At 40.4% G+C, this 21,371-nt stretch overlaps 1 protein-coding gene across 8 annotated transcripts in view; it reads left to right on the top strand.

Annotated features, from left to right (window-relative positions):
* The window catches only part of cpeb3 (cytoplasmic polyadenylation element binding protein 3), a 59,586-nt gene that overhangs the window by 25,737 nt on the left and 12,478 nt on the right, over positions 1 to 21,371 (top strand). For 6 of the 8 annotated variants that reach the window (XM_053621697.1, XM_053621699.1, XM_053621698.1 and 3 more), the window contains 4 exons: positions 7,859 to 7,912; positions 12,677 to 12,700; positions 15,307 to 15,474; positions 16,993 to 17,082. In XM_053621697.1, the coding sequence (XP_053477672.1) occupies positions 7,859 to 7,912; positions 12,677 to 12,700; positions 15,307 to 15,474; positions 16,993 to 17,082 (336 nt within the window). The remainder of the gene's footprint in view (positions 1 to 7,858; positions 7,913 to 12,676; positions 12,701 to 15,306; positions 15,475 to 16,992; positions 17,083 to 21,371) is intronic. The other 2 variants (XM_053621696.1, XM_053621694.1) reach the window with 1 other exon arrangement.

Raw genomic sequence — 21,371 nt, 5'->3', positions numbered from 1 at the left:
CTGCTGTTATGTAAGGAGTAACACATGACGGACCATGCACTTCTACAAAAATAATGCACACCAGGGAGATGTGATGCGGCACGACGCTACCCCCAAAGTGCATTATTTTCATATAACAGCATGGTCTAGAGTGTGTTATTGTACTCGTACCACAGCAGTTTGCCTATGATTACAATGTTCAATTTATTGTTTATGTGAAGCATTGCACATTTTAACGGTTTATAGTTCGATTTCATTTTGTGGAACGTCCAAGCGACAAGTTATTTGTTCTCACTTATGTTATAGCCGTAATTTTTTATTTTTTATTTAAATTTTTTGTGTAATTGAGCTGCTGTAAAGAGGGAATTTCCCCAGTGTGGGATCAATAAAGTTTTTATCTTATCTTATATTTATGTTAAATAAATACCAGTACCAGCAATAAACACCCCTACCAGTGTATCTCTCTCTCTCTCTCTCTCTCTCTCTCTCTCTCTCTCTCTCTCTCTCTCTCTCTCTCTGCCCAAAAATAAAGCTTGTCATTTTACTAAGAAAACATGAACTCTTCTGTCCTGAAGACTTTAAAATCATGAATATTAAAGAAGTTTGAGAAATGTTAATATTGAGTCAATATTAAGCAACCAATATTAACACCTGTGATTCTAAACCTTAGATGACCCCCCCCCCCCCCCCCCCCCAAAAAAAAATAATGTAAATATGGTGGTGTAGGCATAGTTTAATCAGATACTGGAACATTCTGTACTACTTTTCTATAGGTAAACGGGACCAGAGTTCAGAACATTTCTAGAATTTCCCAGTCATCATACACATGAAGAGTTTAACAGTGGATCTTGGGTGAATTACATGAATCAGCCTTGGGCTTTCAGCAAGATTTAAGAATGTCATTATGGCCCAGATGTAAGAACGAAGAACAGCCCTTTTGCGTACTGGCAGAAAAGTGAGGAATAACAGCTGCACTTTAGAGATGAGTTGGAAAATCTGGAGTCAGTTGCTCCATTCCATTATCACTCTTCATGTCATTCTCTGGCATGCTATTGCCCTTGTTAGTGGAGTTAGTGACTTGCTTAGGAGAGTTAATGAGACAGAAGTGTGGATATGTGTGCATCAGTCGACAAATTCAAAATCTGAGTACTAAATTGAGAGCCAAGTGTGGTGCATACTAAGTAATGTTTATTGTTTTCCTGTATTCGCTAGATTGCTATATAGCATGAGCATACCACATATTTACTAAGCAATAATTCATGGTTTTTAAGTTAATGCAAGTGTTTAGTCAGTGTCTGACACCACCACTGCAGCTCAGGTCACATTTAACATGTCACCCCTCCATTACAGGTCTGGTATCTCCCGACTCAGCAGGTTTATTTGGTCTGCCTGCTTGCACTCGCGCCAACGTCTCATTGGGTTGAAGTACACGATGTGTAAAGAGATCTCACTTTCTATATATGTAAGGGATAATCCATGGCTAGGTGTGCATTACACAATTTTAACGCACAGCGTGGAGGCAAAGAACCACCCGAAGCGAAGCAGAGTTTATTAAAATGGCGTAACTCACACCTAGCTGTGGATTATCTTGCTTATACCAGGGTCACTTGCCAGCGTTGATGAGTTAAAGCTGTCAGTGATGTTTGCCATGCAAGATTTGACTGAAAAGATCAAAATAATGGTTCATTTTCGTTAGTTATTTTATATACGGGTTGTTGGGTCTAGAATTCCGCCCGCTCTAAATCATACACAGAGTTAAGGTAGTGCGATACGATTGATTTATTTATTTGAATGAATTGTGTGTGAATTACCTGCGTCTGTGCCGTGTCTCTACTAACAACGAAGCTGTGAGTTTAACTACTGTATGCAACTGTAACCGTATGTTAATTTCGATTCAGCTGACTGGAACCACCTGTTTATACGGTTTTATACCTCGACGCTGTTGAATTCTCGAATCTGATTGGCTGACAGACGTTTTGAGGTCTGCAATTATTTTTCAGTAAACACACAGTTAAAGTAGTTCCAGTCAGGTCTTGACCGCATTACAGTTTCATATCACTTCTCCAAGTTAACTGAAGTAACAGAAAAGTTAGCCTAGTGTCCACCACAGCATGCACATTTAACAACAAATAAAATGACCGACAATATCGATTTTCCAGAAATAAGTAAGTAATAATTCACCCGAGGTGGTAATGCGGCCACGAGGCGAAGCGGAGGCTTGAGCCATTGATGTGCAGTTATTGAAGAGAAAGCGAGAGCAAGAAACAAGAGAGAGCGCAAGAGAGCACGTGTGATTGCAGTAATGAAACAGAAAAGCCAGTGAACAAGTGTCAATATTTATGTATATATTCGTCGTATTTTCTGCACTAATAAAAAATGAAATACCCTGTGAACAAATAGGCCTAGCAATATTTATTTATTTGTTTGTTTGTTTGTCCTATTTCTATATTATCAGCAGGAAACAAAGCAGTGAATTAGTGCTCGTTCTCTCTCTCCCTCTCTCCCCAATAATACGTTAAGCCTCCGTTACTAGAACTAAAATGACGTTTTGGAATTAGCAACAGAGGCTTGAGATGAGATGTGTAATAAATCAGTTCCACATACAAGAGCGTTTTAAGGACAAAACCTGACAAATGTCTTGAAATAAATCATCTGAACAACGTCTTGAGGTGTGGTAACTGTGGTATAAGCAGAATAATTGACTTCGGTCCATTGAATTAATTGGAAAAATGCATCATTTGCAAGTAATTCAACGGCCTATCGTCAGTTATTCCTTATTTAATGCACACCATCCAGCCAAGCAGACATACCATGGTATAAATACTGTATATACGTACATGCCCTTTCTAATGGACAAGTGTGTTTTCATACACAGCTAGCAAACAGGGGCATTAGCTTTTAGTCCTCAAAGGTTATACATTAACTGTTGTTTCCACATCCAGGACATTATGCAAAAGGAAAAAGGTTGGCGTTTCAATCTGTTGTAATCTGATCAAATAGCAAGAAAGGAAGAGGAAACTCTAAATGAGTGTAGTCCCAGACCCCGAAGAGGAAATATCACTGGCGCACCAGTGTTCAGGACATTCCCACATATATTTCAGGGAAATTTTGAGAATGTACACCAAGAACTGAATGTCTAATGATACACTGAAGAGAACCACTTCCTGTTTTGCTCATTGTGTTAACCTATAATCTCCAGTCTGGCATCCTGAATTAATTAATAATGTTGATATTGTAAAGGTCTGGAAAGGGGGGGATTTACAAGAACCAAAAAAAGAACCAGTGAAAGACGTTTTGCGTTGGTCCTCTTCATCTCCCAATTTATTTTTTAATAAGAAAATCCAAATGTTCACTATGAGCATCTTTAAAGGCGTCTGGAAAGGCACTATATAAAGTTACAGTATTATTATGAATAAAGTAAATAACTGGGGAATTGCGCAATCAATGTAATTTACTATATTGTAGTAGATTTAAAAACTGCTTAATCTTCTTTCATCTAAGTAAGCAATAAAGCATGATGGGTCATACCGTTATAGGAAAATAATCAGTGACTGGGTGGTCTGATGTGTCTCATAAAGCAGAGTTACTGTTGATTATTTTGCTATAACAGCACGTCCCCAAATGTTTATTCCTCTCTTACCACAGCAGTTTGCTACTGCTATATTTTTATTAAATTGAAGAATGATGTACATGTACAATGATGTGCTTGTACAATGTACATTTTATACATTTATAGTTGCATTTAATGTTGTGGAACATCCATGAAACAAGTTAGTTCCTGCCATCATTTACGTTGTAGCAGCTGTAAGACTGTTGGTTGCTCTTCTCTCTCTTTCTCTCTTGAAGTTAGTAAGAAAGAAAAACATGTTAAATAAACATCTCACAGAAAATCTGTTAAATTGTTCCTATAGAAATGATAATGTATTGAAATGAGTGCATTAATATAAACTTTGCAGATGGAACTATTAAGGGGCCATGCTGCTATAGAAAATTAATCAACACCTTCTGACCATCAGAGTTCTGGTTTAAAAATAGAATAAAATAACTTGTGTTCAGTTTAGTTGGACTTTCCCCTCATCACTTGAGCTGTCGACCTGGAGTGATTAACTCAGCCTGAGCCATTCAGCATGATTTAAGAACATCTTCAAAACGACCCAGGGATAGACCAGTAGATCTGATGGCATCTGGGACAAAACGGAGCAATAAGAGTTGCACTGGAGATGTACTGGACAATCGGGTGAATCAGTTTCTCCATGGCCTTAGAGCCATTGCCGTGAGGTTATGCTGCTTGAGCCTGCTTACACTGCACTTAACTGCAGTTGTGTTGAAACTGTAAGTAACATTACATTCAGAGTCCGTTTGTTGTTGATGCAACAATGGCTGTTCAATGCTGCAGGCTTTATTGCAGTTACAATGATTTTGATGTTTTTGATTGATCAGGTTGATGGTTTTGATGGTCGGCGAGCAGACGTGTGGTAAAACAGATTGTAGAAGGAATTTTTTGTTCTCCAGATAAAAAGGGAGGCATTTGCAGTCAGGAACATAAGTAGAAGAGAGATTTTTATCTGTCAATTAGGTGTTTATTTTCATCTGTCATTCTAGTCACAGGGGTTGTGATAGAAGGTTGTGAAAAACCTTGTTTGATGAGTTACAGTTGCCAGACTTTAGTCATCGGTTATTGTTAGTTCCAGAACAAACCCAGGTCTTAGGGCATTATTGAAGTTGTTTGTTTGTACCTGAGCAAATACCTCAGACACTGATTATAATGTGTTATGTTGTAGTTGTAATGATGTACAGTGTCTGGACTTTTGTAGGCCGTCCTCTTCAGGGCTGTGCGAAGTGTTGAGTATTTGGAGATGCATTTCTTTTCACCATGATTATAAAGAGTTAGTGACTACTAACCATTGTGACTACAATATTGTCTTATTCAGATATATATATATATATATAATATATGTATGTATGTATATATGTATATATGTATATATATATATATATATATATATATATATATATATATATATGTGTATATATATGTATGTATATATATATATGTATGTATATATGTCTTATACAGTGTTTACATGAGTCGCTTTTAGAATATTCCTTTCACGTTCCTGTTTTACATGTTATAGAACAGAGAGCGATTAACACGTCATTACATCCCCATGCCATGCCGTCTGACGTTCCCTCCAGAATTTCACATATCAACATACAGTACGTCTTTGTTATGGTACCGTATACAGTTTTGGGTGTTTCATTTTTAATTTTACGAAAGCTTCAAGTGCGGTTAATTATTTGTCATGCTGTACGTGCAAACAGACGACTGCTTGAAGCCATGGGCTGCGTCCCAATCCGTGTACCTACCTACTATATAGTAGCTGAGATACATGTCTTTCGCCTACTATATACACTAGTAGGTAAGTACGCGGTTTCGGACGCAGCCATGCTCTCTTTGCCATCAAACGGTTGCGCACTGCCGTGTGTGATCGTGTCCTGTCACAAAATGCGGTGAAAACTCCCACACGACCTTAATAGTGTGATTAAGATGTTTACATGTCTGTAATACACGTCGATAATGTGACTAAAATATGAATACTCCACACGTCTTAATTCCATTTGTGTTTACTTCGAGTATGACTTTAGCTGGATTAAGGTCATCAATAATCGCTGTCTACATGGTAGTTTCTTAATCAGAGTATTGTCTTAATCGGGTTCATATTGAATTATTGTTGTCCATGTAAATGTACTGACTGTTGACTTTCTGTCAGCTTGAACCAGTCTGGCCATTCTCCTCTGACCTCTCTCATCATCAACACAGTATTTCCACCTGCAGATCGTCCACTTAATGGACCTGCGCTCCTGTTCACGTGATTGGCTGATTGGTTAATTGCATGAATGAGCAGGGGTACAGGCATCTCTTTTGAAGTGGCCAATGAGTGTATGTGCTGTATAAGTTTGAATTTTATTTCAATCTCATAACACTTTTAGGACACTTTCTGTTGGCTTTAATATGTGGAAATTTTTATGATGAATTAAAAAAAAGTGTATTTTTATATCAATACATCCATTTTTCCATACCACTTATCCTGCACAAGGGTCACCTGGAACCTATCCCAGGGAACTCTGGGCACAAGGCTGGGGACACCTTGGATGGGGTGCCAATCCATCGCGGGGCACAATCACACACACATTTACACACCCATTCACACACTACAGACAATTTGGAAATGTCAGTCAACCTACAACCAGTGTCTTTGGACTGGAGGAGGAAACCAGAGTACCCGGAGGAAACTCCGTGCACACAGGGCAGAGGTGGGATTCAAACCCCCAGCCCCGGCGGTGTAAGGGAAACCTGTTTTCCTAAATCAAGTGGACACAAGGATCATTTAATTTTAGGCCCTAATAAAGTTAAATACTACAGCCCTACTACAGAGTTTTTGTACAGGCTGGCAAACCAGAACTTGTTCCCGCCCCCACCCCCATTTGTATTGTTGATAAAATGCAGATAATATAAGAGACAGTTTAGCCTGCAGTATGTTGCACAAGAGAGCTGCGAGTGTCACGTTAAAAGCTCGAATGTTCGAGGCTTTGTCTGCGAGTGCCTGTGTGTTTGCAGTGGCCCAACTATGGATATTCACACAGGTGCATTATCGCCACCACTGTGTTTACATACAAGCTAGTCAGAGCCTGTTGAAGCTGCAGGCGTCTCTGTGAAAATCCCACAGGACTCCACAGGGTGTGTTGTTAACTCTGTCACTTGGCTGTGACAATAACTGCAAGGCAACAGTGCCGAGCTTTGAGGAGAGCGATCAATTGAACAACAAATCAAATATAGTGCAGTTTACTTTTGGAGCCCCAGAGCTCTGTGTGTGTGTGTGTGTGTGTGTGTGTGTGTGTGTGTGTGTGTGTGTGTGTGTGAAAGAGAGAGAGAGAGAGAGGCAGAAGTTTATTCGTGCTACAGATGGCACATCTCTCTCTCTCTGGCTGTGATGGGGTTGGGGTGGCTGAGCCAGGCACAGAATGCATTCTCTGTCAAATTCCCAGCATTCTCCTCTCCATTGTCTGAGCTATGAAGCTCTCTTTATGCTTCGAAGTCCTATGCCTTTGCCTCAGCTGAATTATAATAAAGGCTCACTTGTACTCAACTTATGCCTCTGCCAGTGTACAGTACAGGCATCGTCCGCAGACTTTCAGTAGCTGTTCTCCAACATACTCACGCAGTAATAATTCGCCAAACTAAAGATTTCTCAATCTGCCCTTTTTTTTTTTTTTTTTTTTTTTTTTTTTTTTTTTTTTTTTAAACTTGCAGCTACTTTTAACTTAAACTTGTCGCTACACTTTTGTTGCCATGTCTATTTATGTCATGTAGTGTATTTCCTTGAATTATGGGTGGATCTCGTTCCAACCCCTGCAGCTATCGGATGTGCTTCCTTGCACAACCAGTCAGCGTTTGCCTCATGAGCAGCATCACATGATAAGATTTCAGAGATGCGCAAGTCTTTGCGATTCCCCCGTAAGCCCCTTCTTGTCAGGCTCCCTGAAAACACGTGCGTCTTCACGTCCTCTACAAGCGCAAATGTTAGAGGAATTTTTACCCTATTTCTAAACGAGAGAGAAAACTAAGTTAATTGTGATGTAGCGTGTGTAAATTAGATGAGATATTTGAACGCTGACTTTGTAGTCTGTGTACATATGATCAAAAGTAAAAGGTTGAATAGTGTTATTAGACAGCACTAGGAGTCAGGTAAGTGTTAAACTTTATAGTTAGAGTAAAGGAAATAAATGAGCAATGTGACAGCTTGCAAGTATTTGGTATTTTGATTTGTTTTTATCTATGTACTGACCGTTTTTGTCTTCTTGTCTTGTGTTTCCTCAGGACGCATGGGTCTGAACTTTCACCACCCAGCAGCAGAACACATAATGCCACTGAGTGAGTGATTTGTGTTCATTCCCTTCATTCTGAATTATGCATGTGTACTGTCATTGTAATACACTTTTATAGGATTCTTTAACGTCTGTGTGTATAGTTCTATGCACTCTTCTTAATGGCAAATCTGCTCCAAATACATATAAATGGACTTTTTAAAAAAAAATGTCTGTCTATAAATATGGTTGGTGCGCATTTCCCCATTCAGCTTCATAGAGTTATTCTTTAGAACAGCTGGCTGTAAGCCTGGCTCATTTTTGCCTGTCTGTTTGACCTTTACATAGCCTGAACTCCCGGCTGTGTGTCTCATAGTTCACAATACTGCCTTGTGGCTCGGAGTACTTCAAGAGTGCTAGTGCCAGCTGAGCAGGGCCGCTTGGAGCCTGCACTCATGAGCACTGAAATAACAGCCTCGAAACACTATATATCCTTGCTGTCCCCTTTAGCAGGTGCCTCGTTGCCGCAGGGGGCATCCAGAGAGGGACGCTGCCTTAAGCGTTTGGGACGGTTCCAAGAGAATAGCTGGTTTTGATCAACACACCCATGTGTGTTCGACATACATTTTAGCATGGGGTGTGGAATGTATGACGGTGCCTGAGGCACCTAGTAGGTGTCTGCTGTTTTCTGTCAGTTAGTATTGTGTGTGCATGTATGTCTCAGTCAGGAAGAGTGGATGGAGGACATTTTTGTGGCCTGGTGCTGCATCCATCTGGTTTAGTGGGTAAGCAGGGAGCCAACTCGTTTCCTCCCACCACCATGCCTTCGGAAGGCCCCTTACTGAAGATTTCCAAGGGAATACTGACTAACGGACACGCTGGTTGTGGACCAGTGTGGGTCATTTCTAAATGTATTGCTATAATGTAGGGCTGTACTTTACAGGCAAAATTATCCCTAGGCTTGTCAAATCAGGGTTAGTGTGGCTGCGGATTTTCATTCCTTTCAAGCAGGAGCTCGCATGTAATCTACTTCTATAATGGTCTGATGAGTTTCTGCTTGGTTAGAATGAAAACCTGCAGCCGCACATTCCCTTAAGGACATTGTAGATAATATTGGACGCTCCAGTGTGTTTCTCATATTCTCACAAAGATTGCAATAATTCAGGGTATCCAAAGGATCTCCATACATAGGGGACTGTGTTTGCCAGCACCACGTCAGTTGTGACTTCGTCAGTGGATGTTCGTGGATGTCTACTTCCGAGTTCAGCCGTAAAAATTTCCAGAATGTGTTAGTAAGTTTCGTAACAGTATTGTGGGTGTTGTGCTCGCCATGTTTCCTGTTAAAGTCTATCGAAAGCTTGCGAGAGCTTCCCGATCCTGCCATGAGAATGAGTTCAATAAAGAATTATACACCAAGTATGAAACATTTTGGAAGACATTTTGTTAAGTGTTAATTTACCCTATGTATGGATACTTTTGGGACACCCTGTAATATGTGTTTTTTAAATTTTTTAAAATGATAAAGTTGGGACACATTTTTAAGTCTGAACACCTTGTAATATCTGTCCTAGTACTTTTCTTTATTGGTGAGATAGCACTATCAGGGGTACATCTTATTTTGTATTATTTCTTAAAATGTATTTATTTATTTTTAACCATTAGTTTGTATTTTTCTTCTGGGAAGGTGCAGTTGGTGTACCTTAAATGAACTTTTTGAGGTAAAGCTTCAAAGATCGATCGGTGGTCCTGTGCAATGGGACAGTGTCTGGGCATGATGTGCTGGATTTTTTTTTTTTTTTTTTTTTTTTAAAAAAAGGAAAAAGAACTACATCTTAATATTTTAATGTCATGATTATTTATACATTAGCTAAAAAGCCATTTTATAGTCTAGTTAGGGGGAAATAATTAAACGGGTGAATACTGTTGCACAATACTAGTGCGATATTGCCAGCCTCCATAAGAGTTATCAGTGCGCCAAGTAGAATTTCAAGAGCTCTCAAGGTAGTATGTGTTCAAAAAGAGCCTTCCTACAATTACACCGTGACTTGCAGTGTCATCGTTGTTAAAACTGTGCCAAGATCTACCTCGGCACTTGGTATTCAACAGATATCTTTTTCTCATGAGTCCTCTTAAATAACGACTGCAGTTATTCTCACAGAGATAAGCTCACCAGTCGGTTGTCTTAACCTTCTACCAATTGCCCCAAAGCAAATTCCACTTTATGAAACACTTAAACTTTGGGCCACATTCCCCCACTCTCCCACACTCATTGGCTTGGCTAATATTGTTTCACAAGACACATATCTCTTACTCTCTCTCTCGTCTTCCTCTTGTTGCTAGGCAGTCTAGACTCCCTGACCTCTTCTCATCAGGCGACGTATGTCTGCTCTTAGCAGCTAAACCCACACAGACATTTTAAATGAAAAAGGCCTAAATGTGGGATGCTCCAGTCTGGAGTAAATATTGTCCTCCTGCAGGGAGAATGCCACACAATTGGGCGATGTCAAGGTGAGGCCTTGCTTTGAGGACAGGGTGTTATAAAGAAGCATGCTGAGAGACTCTTTAGCTCATTGGAGGGTCTGTTATGCAAGAGTCAGTGTGAAATTTATTCAGCCTTCCTACCCGACTCTAACAGGATGATGTGATCGACACTATTCTGCTGCTCTGGGGTTTAGAACCTGTGCAGAAATAACCTATGCACTATTAACATGCTACTAGATAGTAGGAAGTACTACCTAGTGTCTCAGCTCTAAGTACAACTGTGTTTGTTATTCCCAGTTACGCAGGACGAAAATGCCAAAATCTATTTAGTGTAACTGTGTGAAACATGTACACAACAAGCAACCCAAAAAGAGTCAACTCAGCCCAGAGCACAACGGCTCAACCACCGGCATTCTCACAGAATTTGCAAAATTTTCTGAAATGCAAATCAACCCGTGGGAGCGTGTGTAAGGTTTCGCCTGTTCGGCAGGAGCACACAAGTTCCAAACCAGCAACTCGAGCCATGGCCTAGAGTCCAAGAGAGCATAGCTCTCTGGGTGACAACGATAACCTTGTTCTCTCCCATGTCGAGCAATATAGGCACGTACCACATGGGTCCATCTCTCTCAGAGGAATCTTGTGTTAGCCTTCACACTTCAGGGGCGGTCACGCTACACTTTTCATTCCATTGACTTCCATTCATACGCATGCGAATGCTGGAGACTGGAAACGCAAGCTTCGTGCGAAAGAAGTTTGGCATTTCGCTGCGTTCCAAAGTTGGAGTTTGGTGAACCCTGACCTGCGAACTCGTATCACGTGAAGATGTGTAGCCAGTAGAAGATCGACACGACACGTCACGGCATGACTTCTTCAGAAGGATTATAGCGGTGTCGCACTGTCCCGTTTTATACAACAGCTTTAAAATAATATCAAATCGACATTGAAAGATGAGTTGCCTAGATTATGGTGTCGCTGCATACAGGAACAGGATCAGGCGTGTGATGTCATATTCGGTTGCTGCCCATATTTGCAGCGGTGTCTGAAGAAATTTCGGATGCTGAAAGTCTAGTGTGATCGCCGCTTTCCACTTTGGTAGCTTCCAAGTAATGTAATAGGACAGGCTGAGCTTCTGGGAGAGAAATAAATCCTCAATAAATCCTCAAATCCTGTTATCATCACTAAACAAGTCTCCAGCTGTTTAGATTGTTTTGAATAAAAAGTATTTGTTATTTTATTTTATTATATTGTTTATTAATTTTTAATTCATGTAAAACTATAGCTAAATATAGCTTCTAAATAGAATGCTGCTTCAGTTTTAGATCGCTCCCTTATAGAAGTCTCTGTTCTTCACAGAGAAAAACATGCATCATGTACCATCACCAACCCTGCGTTCACACTGGCAACTGACAAGTTACACGTATCGCTTGTAATTTGTTACTCATTGGCGTACAATACGAAATGAATGACTGCCTGTTGCTTTGTCGCTTGCTAATGTGAGCATACGATGACCTGCCCCATGCATTTAGTTCGTTTAGTCATTCTTTTAGTATTAATCAGGAATTTAATATTCAGTACATAATAATAACGTTTTGTTTAGGGCAAATTTGTTCCTTTTATTACAGGTTGGCATTTGGGTTAACATAGTTTCTCCCTCTTTTTTTTTCTCTTTTTCTTCTTGTGTAGACTCAGTGTTAAGTGTATGCATGAAGTCACATGGTATAACATGGATTATGGGCTATGGTCAGGGTGAATAAGGGGGAATAGTGCTTTGTTTTATATAATGCTTGCACAGCCATCCAGGAGTATAAGAAAACAAAATTAAACATGCTCTCGGTATAGGATGCATGGCATTCTCTCTCGCCCCTGTCAATCACAGTGCCACTAGCCAGTCGTGGGCGTCTGTGAGCTCACGTATGCGGAAATGGATAGATAGCGCTTTCCTCATAACATTCCTGAGATACCTTTTCAGCTTATAAGGTAATTATAGATAATTATCCAGCCGTACTTTTGCCAAGCTGAGCCTGAGCTCATCCCAAGAGTGTGTGTGTGTGTGTGTGTGTGTGTGTGTGTGTGGGAAGTGTGGGAAGTGTGTGTGTGTGTGTGTGTGTGTGTGGACTGACAGACTGAGCCAAAAACGATAGAGTTGTGTTAGGGCCTGTGCTCTCACACTGTTGCCTTAGTGACTGTTCTCAATGTCTGCCCACAAAACCCATGTCTCTGTTTCTCTCCCTCTCCTCTCTGTCTGTCTGTTTTCTTTCTCTCCATCTTTCCTTGTCTGATCCCTCTTTCTCTCCTCCCCCCACTCCCTGTATGTTTTCCTCTCTCCCCCCCTCTGTGCCCCCCCGAACAGCCAGGAGTTATGGTCGCAGAAGAGGTAACACTCTGCCTTCTCTTCTCTCCTCTTTGTATCTGCCTCATCTTGCTATGTTTTGGATGATGTCTTATTAATTCATGCCCTTCTCTGGATGATAGATTTCAATATCATCAATACATATAATCATGTTTGTGGGAAGGAAACTTTAACCGTTCGTTTCCTAACATGGGGCTTGAGTGTTATATTTCCTGGTTTTGTGTTTTGTTTTTCCTTTCTAAGAGGAGAAAATTGCTGGAAAATCATCTTACTTTTTGCCTTAGTCATTGTGTTTTTCATGCTTGACAAAGTGCTTTGTGGTTAGTCCTAATGGCCTCCGCAACACACACACACGCACACACACACACACACACACACACACACACACACACACACACACACACAAACAAGGCTAAGTAATATGATACCAACTCGATAAATCATGGGCCTCTTTTATCAATCTTTTACTACTGTTGTGCGTAAATGCCAAACGGTGCTAAAAAAAAGTTTTGAAAACACCGATTTTCTTATTCACGTGCATATATTGATGAATGCCAATCCCCTGTAAACTACCAGATGCATTCACTACACAGTTGATTTGTGTTTGCCGATGCCCACTAAACTCCAGAAAAGGCAATGCTTACAGAACTGAAAGGATGAGTGAACGGCAAAAAATGATGCCAATAAAAAAAAAAAAAAAATTTTAACTATGTGGCCAAAAGTTTATGGACTCGTGACCATAACACTCATGTGTACTTTTAGAACATTCCATTCCAGGTTTAGTCCTCCTTTGCTGTTCTAATAACCTCCACTCAAAACAGCGCCAGATGAGGTGTCAAACCGAGGTCATGTGGTCATCTTTTGATCTTTTGTTCAAAACAAAATACTCTACTCTCGTGGATATCAAACAATCGCAAACACAACACCGGTTTAGAGAATTTTTGTGAATTATTTATTTGTTTATTTATTTTTGAACAAAAGATCAAAAGGTTAAACAATAAAGATACATTTTTCACAGCCTTCTTTGCTCATATTTACCAAGGGTGCCAATATTAGTGGAGGGCACTGTACATTGCCCAGGTGATTTGTTGACAACAAGTCCATTGCGCACCCTGGGCCAGAAATCCCTCGCACCCTCCCTGATGCCATGTTTAACAAGTAGGAGGGTGTCGTAGGAAGTGGATAGTCTGCAGCACACTAGGGATCATGTGACACATTGCAGCTTAAGACATGCCAGATCGGTCACTTATACGTCACTTAGTGCTGGGTCGAACAGAGTTGTGAAGGAGCGGATTTATACGCTGAGCCGTTGCAATATGTCCTCCTTTATACCAGTGGCATTTCTTCTTAATTGAATGACTGGTTTTATCTGTCTTCATTTCTAGATTTACTGTGGCATGTTCTCTTTAAATTAGTAGGATATGAGTGTTTTTTTTTTTTTTTATCTGAAATTATGTGATTTTCCTGAATATACTTTTTTTTGTATGTGTGTGTGTAAATGCTCCTACGACCACAAATAAATCTGTTCGTATCCAGCTTGATAAGTGAGGCCCATTGTTAGTACTTTTGTCAAATTGACTGATTATTAGCTTTATTTTCTGTTGTTAAAAAATTTATTATAGTAAATGTTCAAAATATCAAAACTAGGGCTACAGGATATGGGCAAACAATAGCATGTTGTGATTATATTATAATCCTTAATAGAGTGATTATTTGCATATTGCAGTATTTCAAAGGCTAGTGATTAAATGATGCATTGTGTGGCCCTAACTGAAAATACCATATTGCCCACCTATATATATATATATATATATATATATATATATATATATATATATATATATATATAATATATACACACACACACACACACACACACACACACACACATGTAAAAAGTAAGTCACATGTTGAAGCTTGGCCATCTATGTTGACCATGAAAAAGCACACTGACTTGACTGGTTTTCATCCTAAAATGCTTAAAGTACTTGGAAAAGTGATGCTAAATGTCTGCCGTTTAGTCTACATCACGCAACCGTTTTGAAGAACTTAGCCATAAATATACATTCCAAATTTATATCATACTGCACTGTATGTCTGTGTGTCTTTGGTTTTATTTTTTGACAGGTCTCTCTTAGCTGTGCTTTTTTTCTTAGATTGGATTTGTGTAAAAAATAAATAAATAAATAAAATAAAATAAAAATGTGCTTTTAACCAGCACTGCAGTGTTAATCAACTCATGGCATAACCCAGTTTCCCAGCCCGCTGTGTAATTTTCCTGCTCACTGAGAACTCTGATGTCATGTTCAGGGACTGAAAGCTAGCAGTCCTAAATGCAAAGCAAATAAATCGAATCCAAAGTAATTCAGCACACTGGCATCTCATGCTGCTACAGCAGGGTCGTGTGTGTCATTTAATTTCACTATATTAATGCATTTTTCTGGAAAGACATTAGCGCTTTATAGCTCTTTTCTTCCCGTTTTGTTTCTTTAATGAACTAACTTCAAATGAGATGAATAACCCCAATGTACTCCTTCTCTTTTTCTGACTCTATTTTCTACTCTCACATTCTTTCATCCCCTTTTGTGCTGTCTGTCCTTCTTTCTGTCTCTCTTTCTCTGTGTGTATAGGTCGCTCATCACTGTTTCCTTTCGAGGATGGCTTTTTGGATGATGCTCATGGAGATCAGTCTCTAACTCCAGGGCTGAACTCCCCTACTCGCTGTCAGAACGGTGAGAGGATGGAGCGTTACTCCAGAAAGGTCTTTGTTGGTGGACTGCCTCCAGACATCGATGAAGGTATTCGGCATACAAACCACTGTTATGCCATGTAAAATACGGTACTCATCTGGGATACTCAAATAAATGGCATTTTTTCCCTTTGAAAACGATAGAAAATTATTTATTCAGGCTTCGAGTTAAAAGAGGATAAGAGCTTTTACATAGACTTAATTTTGTCGCTCATGAAACTCTTCAGTCTTTTAAGATGTCAAATCTAAACTCTGATTAGACTGTCTGTTTTTCTTTCTAGGATGTCTGTTTTTTTATGTATATAAATCAAATTCGTTATGAAGTCGTTACGGCGTTTTTTTCTCTGACGTGCTCTGCAAAATTTATCTTATCAAGGAAAAGAAGGATAATCTCAACCTAGTGTGCCTACATAGGGGAAAACCCCATATGAACCAGCTGACCAGCATTGACTAGTGAAAGAGGCTATTATGTTACTAGGTTGGGAGTTGCATACCATGACTGTTTTTACTTTTTAAAGAAAGTCCACAGATCTTGTAACTAGATAATTACACTATCATGTGTCACCCAGATGAGAAAAAAACTTTCCCCTTTTGAGTCTGGTTCCTCTCAAGGTTTCTTCCTCTTATCACCTCAGGGATTACAGTGACGATGTCCATTGTTAAAAGCGCTAAATAAATAAAATTGAATTGAACTGGCTGTTTCTCATTCACACCTCCTCACCACCAGGGGACATAAGAATCACCTAAATCCCTTCTTGTAGGCAGAGACGCTGCAACAAAGTCACAAAGTGACTGTATGCAACAGTATTTGTGATAGTTGGATTCAGCTAACTCAATACTGAGGGAGATGGGACTCCTTCCATTCAACCCTTTCCCACCTATTATATGCCTTTCAAAGTCTCTTGCTAATTCTTTCCACCTTGCAGAGAATTCAGCAAATATGCTAACAACTAGGCCCCAAGCTGGCAGCCAGACCTTGCTTTTCATTAGTGGTCAGAACACCTTGGCGACTCTGTCCCCAAGTAGATCTGCTGTACCAAAAGGGACAGAGATTTGACACCCATATCAGGGTCACCTATGCCTGTAGTGCCTAATCGCCACTGAGGTGCTCCTGTGAATGCACAACTGTGTACTTTCTCAAGATTCTACAAGGTCATCTCTATTATTAGCTTCAGTGCAGCAGTCATCTCTGAACACCTTTCCAGTTCGATTCCTCATGGAATTGATCACCGAGGTTACAACCAGGTTACAATAACCACAGCTGCATACGTGGCTAGCATTTCTTTGTCTTTTCTGAAGGTTGAAACTGTCTCATATTGAACTGGTAAACGCTGATAAATAATATACTAATATACTAATATACTACAGTCTCTCCAACAGTCTCGTACAGAGAAATCAGTTTGTTATTAAACATGCATTCCGCATGTTGGACTTTGATCAGAGTGGCTAGAACAGGTCTAACGCATGCCAGCGTCCCAGACATGGCTTCAGAAGAACCAATCGTTACTTTGTTTTTGACAAATGGGCTTTGTCCTAAATTCTCCTTTTACTTTTCCCCTTCACACAGATGAGATCACCAATAGTTTCCGTCGCTATGGACACCTGGTGGTGGACTGGCCCCATAAAGCAGAAAGCAAGTCCTACTTTCCTCCTAAAGGTAAGAACAGTGATACAAGACTGAAGCTTACTGTCCTTCAACAACACCCACCAGAGCTTAAGGTCTCCCTGCTTAATGTCACAGATGCTGAAATCCCTCAATTATGTTTGACCATAGCCATTATATCTTACCTTCCCTGCACACTGCTATGCACCAGACTATTACACTGCTACCAATTTAGATTTTTTACCACCAGAGCCTGCCATCCCTCTACAACAAAGATTCCCAGCTCTGGTCCTGGAGTACCCCCTGTCTTGAACATTTGAATGTTTTTTCTTCTCTATCACACCCAATTCAACTCAGGAATGACCGCTGAATAGTTGTATCAGGTGTGTTAGTGGAGAGAAAACTGTACCTTTTTAGGGTTTGGAACCTGTGCTCTACACCATTCATTATCCACCATAGCTCTTTGCCCCCAGCATGGATATCTTGCCTTCCCTCTATATTTTTACCCATCACCATCCACCATACCAGTACACTGTTACCCACTAGAGCCTATCATCCCTACACTGTTACCTACCAGAGCCAACCACTGCTCTACATTCTTACCCTCCATAGCTTTTTGTTCCCATACACAGTTCCCATACACACACTAGAGCCTACCATCTCTCTACATCCTTACCCACCAGGGCTTACCATCACTCTACATCCTTACCCACCAGAGCTTACCATCCCTCTACAGCCTTACCCACCAGAGCTTACCATCCCTCTACATCCTTACCCACCAGAGCTTACCATCCCTCTACATCCTTACCCACCAGAGCTTACCATCCCTCTACAGCCTTACCCACCAGAGCTTACCATCCCTCCACAGCCTTACCCACCAGAGCTTAATATCCCTCTACATCCTTACCCAACAGAGCTTACCATCCCTCTACAGCCTTACCCACCAGAGCTTACCATCCCTCTACATCCTTACCCACCAGAGCTTACCATCCCTCTACATCCTTACCCACCAGAGCTTACCATCCCTCTACAGCCTTACCCACCAGAGCTTAATATCCCTCTACATCCTTACCCACCAGAGCTTACCATCCCTCTACATCCTTACTCACCAGAGCCTGCCATCCTTCTACACCGTTACACACCAGAGCTTTATAATATTACTATAATCACTATAATATTAACCACAAAAACTTTTGTCCCCCTACATGGCTACCCACCAGAACAGAGCTTGAGCCTGCCATCAACCTCCATAGTTATCCCCCAGATCATACTGTCACATAACAAGAATGTTATGGAAGCCTATGGTCCCCATATCTATTCACAGAAGCCTACTGTCCCTCTACACTGTAAACCACCAGAACCTTCCGTCCCTCTACATCTGGGCTTCTCAGCTACAGGAACCACCTTCTCTGCACTGTTTGTCCTGCTCTCTACTCAACATATGTCTTATTTTGACAGTTATTAATGCACCTTGTGTATCTCTTGTGTATATATTAAAAATAAAACCCAGCTTGCACTTTGGTAATGGCATGCACAGACACTTCTAGGCAAGCATTCTCAGGCGGCAGAACACAGGCTGTCTGTCTCCCAGGTGCACACACCCATCCTGCAGGTGTAGCTGGTAGGGAGGATTGTTTGTACTCAGTAACTTGAGTGATTGATTCAGTGGGAAAGAGTTTGGCTTGGCCAGGTGATCAGAGCTCAGCTCATGGGCCAGAACCTGCGTCATCTCGGAGAGAGCTCCTCCATAACACTCCATGTGTCATATCAAGGAAACTATTAACACAGTCCTGGATGTGATTCACATTCTTCAGCCTGAGGCTAATGTGCTGCATCCGGGGATGGCCTGAAAAGAATTCTCATTCCTTTCCATCTTTCTTTTCCATCACTTGTTCCTTTTTTGGAATTCAACAACATGTGGCTAAAATAGCAGAGTGTTCAGAGCTATACAGAAAGCAGTGTCCTTGTAGGGGAGTCATGTGATATGGAAGTGTCTTACAGGAAAGTGATCTCATCTTAAACTAACTTAAACATTTTTCTACTTCAGTTCTGCTTATAGTGATTTACAATGTGCACTTTGTTGTGTGACTAAATCTTAGCATGATTCTCACAACAGAAGAGTGGAATGATATGTAATATTTATGCATATATATTATTTATTATATCAAACTCAAAATACATTACAGTACCGTCTTAGTCCAAGTCACCTGTTAATTCTTTTATAATATTTGTCTTTAACGTTTATTTTGTATCTTCTACATTCATGTGTCGGAGAAAGAGCAAACTTTATATATTGAACCATTTATTTTCCAAAAATTTTTACATTTTTATTTGTTGTTTTCCCAATTTAAAAAAAAGTAATTTAGACTGTCTGTGATTCCACCTGAAAAAAACAAACGCAAGTAAAGTTATTCAAGTATTCTCCAAGCTTGACTGTCACTTCAAGTTGTTTAAAGTATGTCTCCCACTAAATCCTGACCTTTTTTTTTTTTTTGCCAAACAGTACAGCTCTGTCTGACAGCGTCCCTGCTACACTGCTGGCTGTCTCTCCTCTTTTAGAAGCCATGTTTTCTTTATCAGCCTGTTTGTGTAGTCAGGCCACGCTCACTCGCTCTGTACTTTGTCAATGTGGCTGTGTGATCTATAACAGTCGTGTGATCAGGTCGTCTGCTACAGTGTGCTGACTTTAAGGGCTTTTCGCTTTGTCGTGTTTGAACATTAGTCCCAGTTCCTCCTCCATGCTATAAATGTGGACAGACGAGTAGATGAGAGCACTCGTGTCCTCACTGTAATCATTTCCACAGTTAACTGAACACCCCAACACCCCCCACAGTAGGCGCTGTTTAAAAATGAACTACTTATGTGTAATATCATTTTCAGGACACATGCTTTTGCTTGTTTTATATTTAATTAGAAAATGAATCCCATAATTTAAAAACAAATGTACCTTTTATTCAGAAATGACTCGATACACTCGCGTTAGGAAAGTAGTATGAAAATCCGAGTGCCGTGAAATCTCTCGTGCCGCTACTGTGTATACGAACATGTGTGCACTTGAGTGGTAAAGCTGTAAATCTCAAGCACGATCAACTGTGCCGTGTGTGTGTGAGAGCGAGTGAGAGCGCGCGCGCGAGAGAGAGAGAGAGAGAGAGAGAGAGAGAGAGAGAGAGAGAGAGAAAAAACACGAACGAACTCTGCGGTGGATCATCTAACCACCTTGCACACAGTAGCACAGCTGTTCTCTCTTACCAAATAGCCTGTGGGTTTCATGTTCACACATTTAGACGTTTTAGCATAGCCTTAAACACACACACACACACACACACACACACACACACACAGACTGCTCTGCTTAACAATAGCTAATTCAAACACACACACATAAGGATTTATAATGTCACAGGGTCACTGTGACACTTCAGTAATCATGTGCAACTCTGCTGACTTGGCAGACTGAAGGCATCATGTTGTGTGTGTGTGTTGTGAGGGAGAAGGTTTTTTTCATTTTTAAATCCTACATTTAGTCATTGCCAATTCTCGATTGCAAGCTCCTAGAGTTCTCTATCACTCATTCTTCATTTGAAACATGTGAAGCTTCTTTGATGTTCTTCTCACGTGAACATCCATTCGAACGGCTCCTCACAGGGCAGCTTTACATCCGTGGAGCGGACGCTGACCGCCCTTTTTTTGTGTACGTGAGATCACCGATGCCTACAATTGGATTGGTCGATGTCGCTCTGATTGACAGGAGAGGAATTCAGTCTGAGAACACAGCTAGTTTTGCTCGTCTGGACTCCCGGCCTTGCTTGGCTGTAGTGTTGTCAGGATTAAACATTTCTCCCTGATACTGTGAATTTCTTTCTGTTGCACCACTGGGGAGTATTTGACAAAACACTGTGTTTAGCCTCAGTACCCTAAACACACTCGCACACTTTCAGATTTTTCTATTCTTATACACTGCTGGGCAAAAAACATATCATTATTCAGTAAATTAGCAAGAATTAAACAAACAGATGAAGTAGCTTAGTATGGGGTAGCCTTTCCCTTTGATTTCCTTAAATGTTTAAGCCTTGGGGGTAAACTTGCTCTTTATTTTTTATATGTTATTTTCAATTTTGTACACCCAGACCTGTGTTAAACATTTGAATCATTATCATGATTTTACCTTGGTGTAGAAGACTCCATACATGAATATCCCTCTTTCTAGATTTTTCTTCCAAACAGCAAAAGTAAATGAGTAAATGGTGGCACAGGAGGTCTCAGGAGGACATTTGTTTAATTCTTGATCAATTTCTGACCGGTGAGTAGTTGTTAAGAAATTAAAATCTTCATATTTTGCCATT

Source organism: Ictalurus furcatus, chromosome 3 (genome assembly GCF_023375685.1).
Source record: "Ictalurus furcatus strain D&B chromosome 3, Billie_1.0, whole genome shotgun sequence".
Classification (NCBI taxonomy): domain Eukaryota; kingdom Metazoa; phylum Chordata; class Actinopteri; order Siluriformes; family Ictaluridae; genus Ictalurus; species Ictalurus furcatus.
The sequence above is the reverse complement of the archived record's forward strand: the minus strand, read 5'-3'. Positions and strand labels throughout refer to the sequence as shown.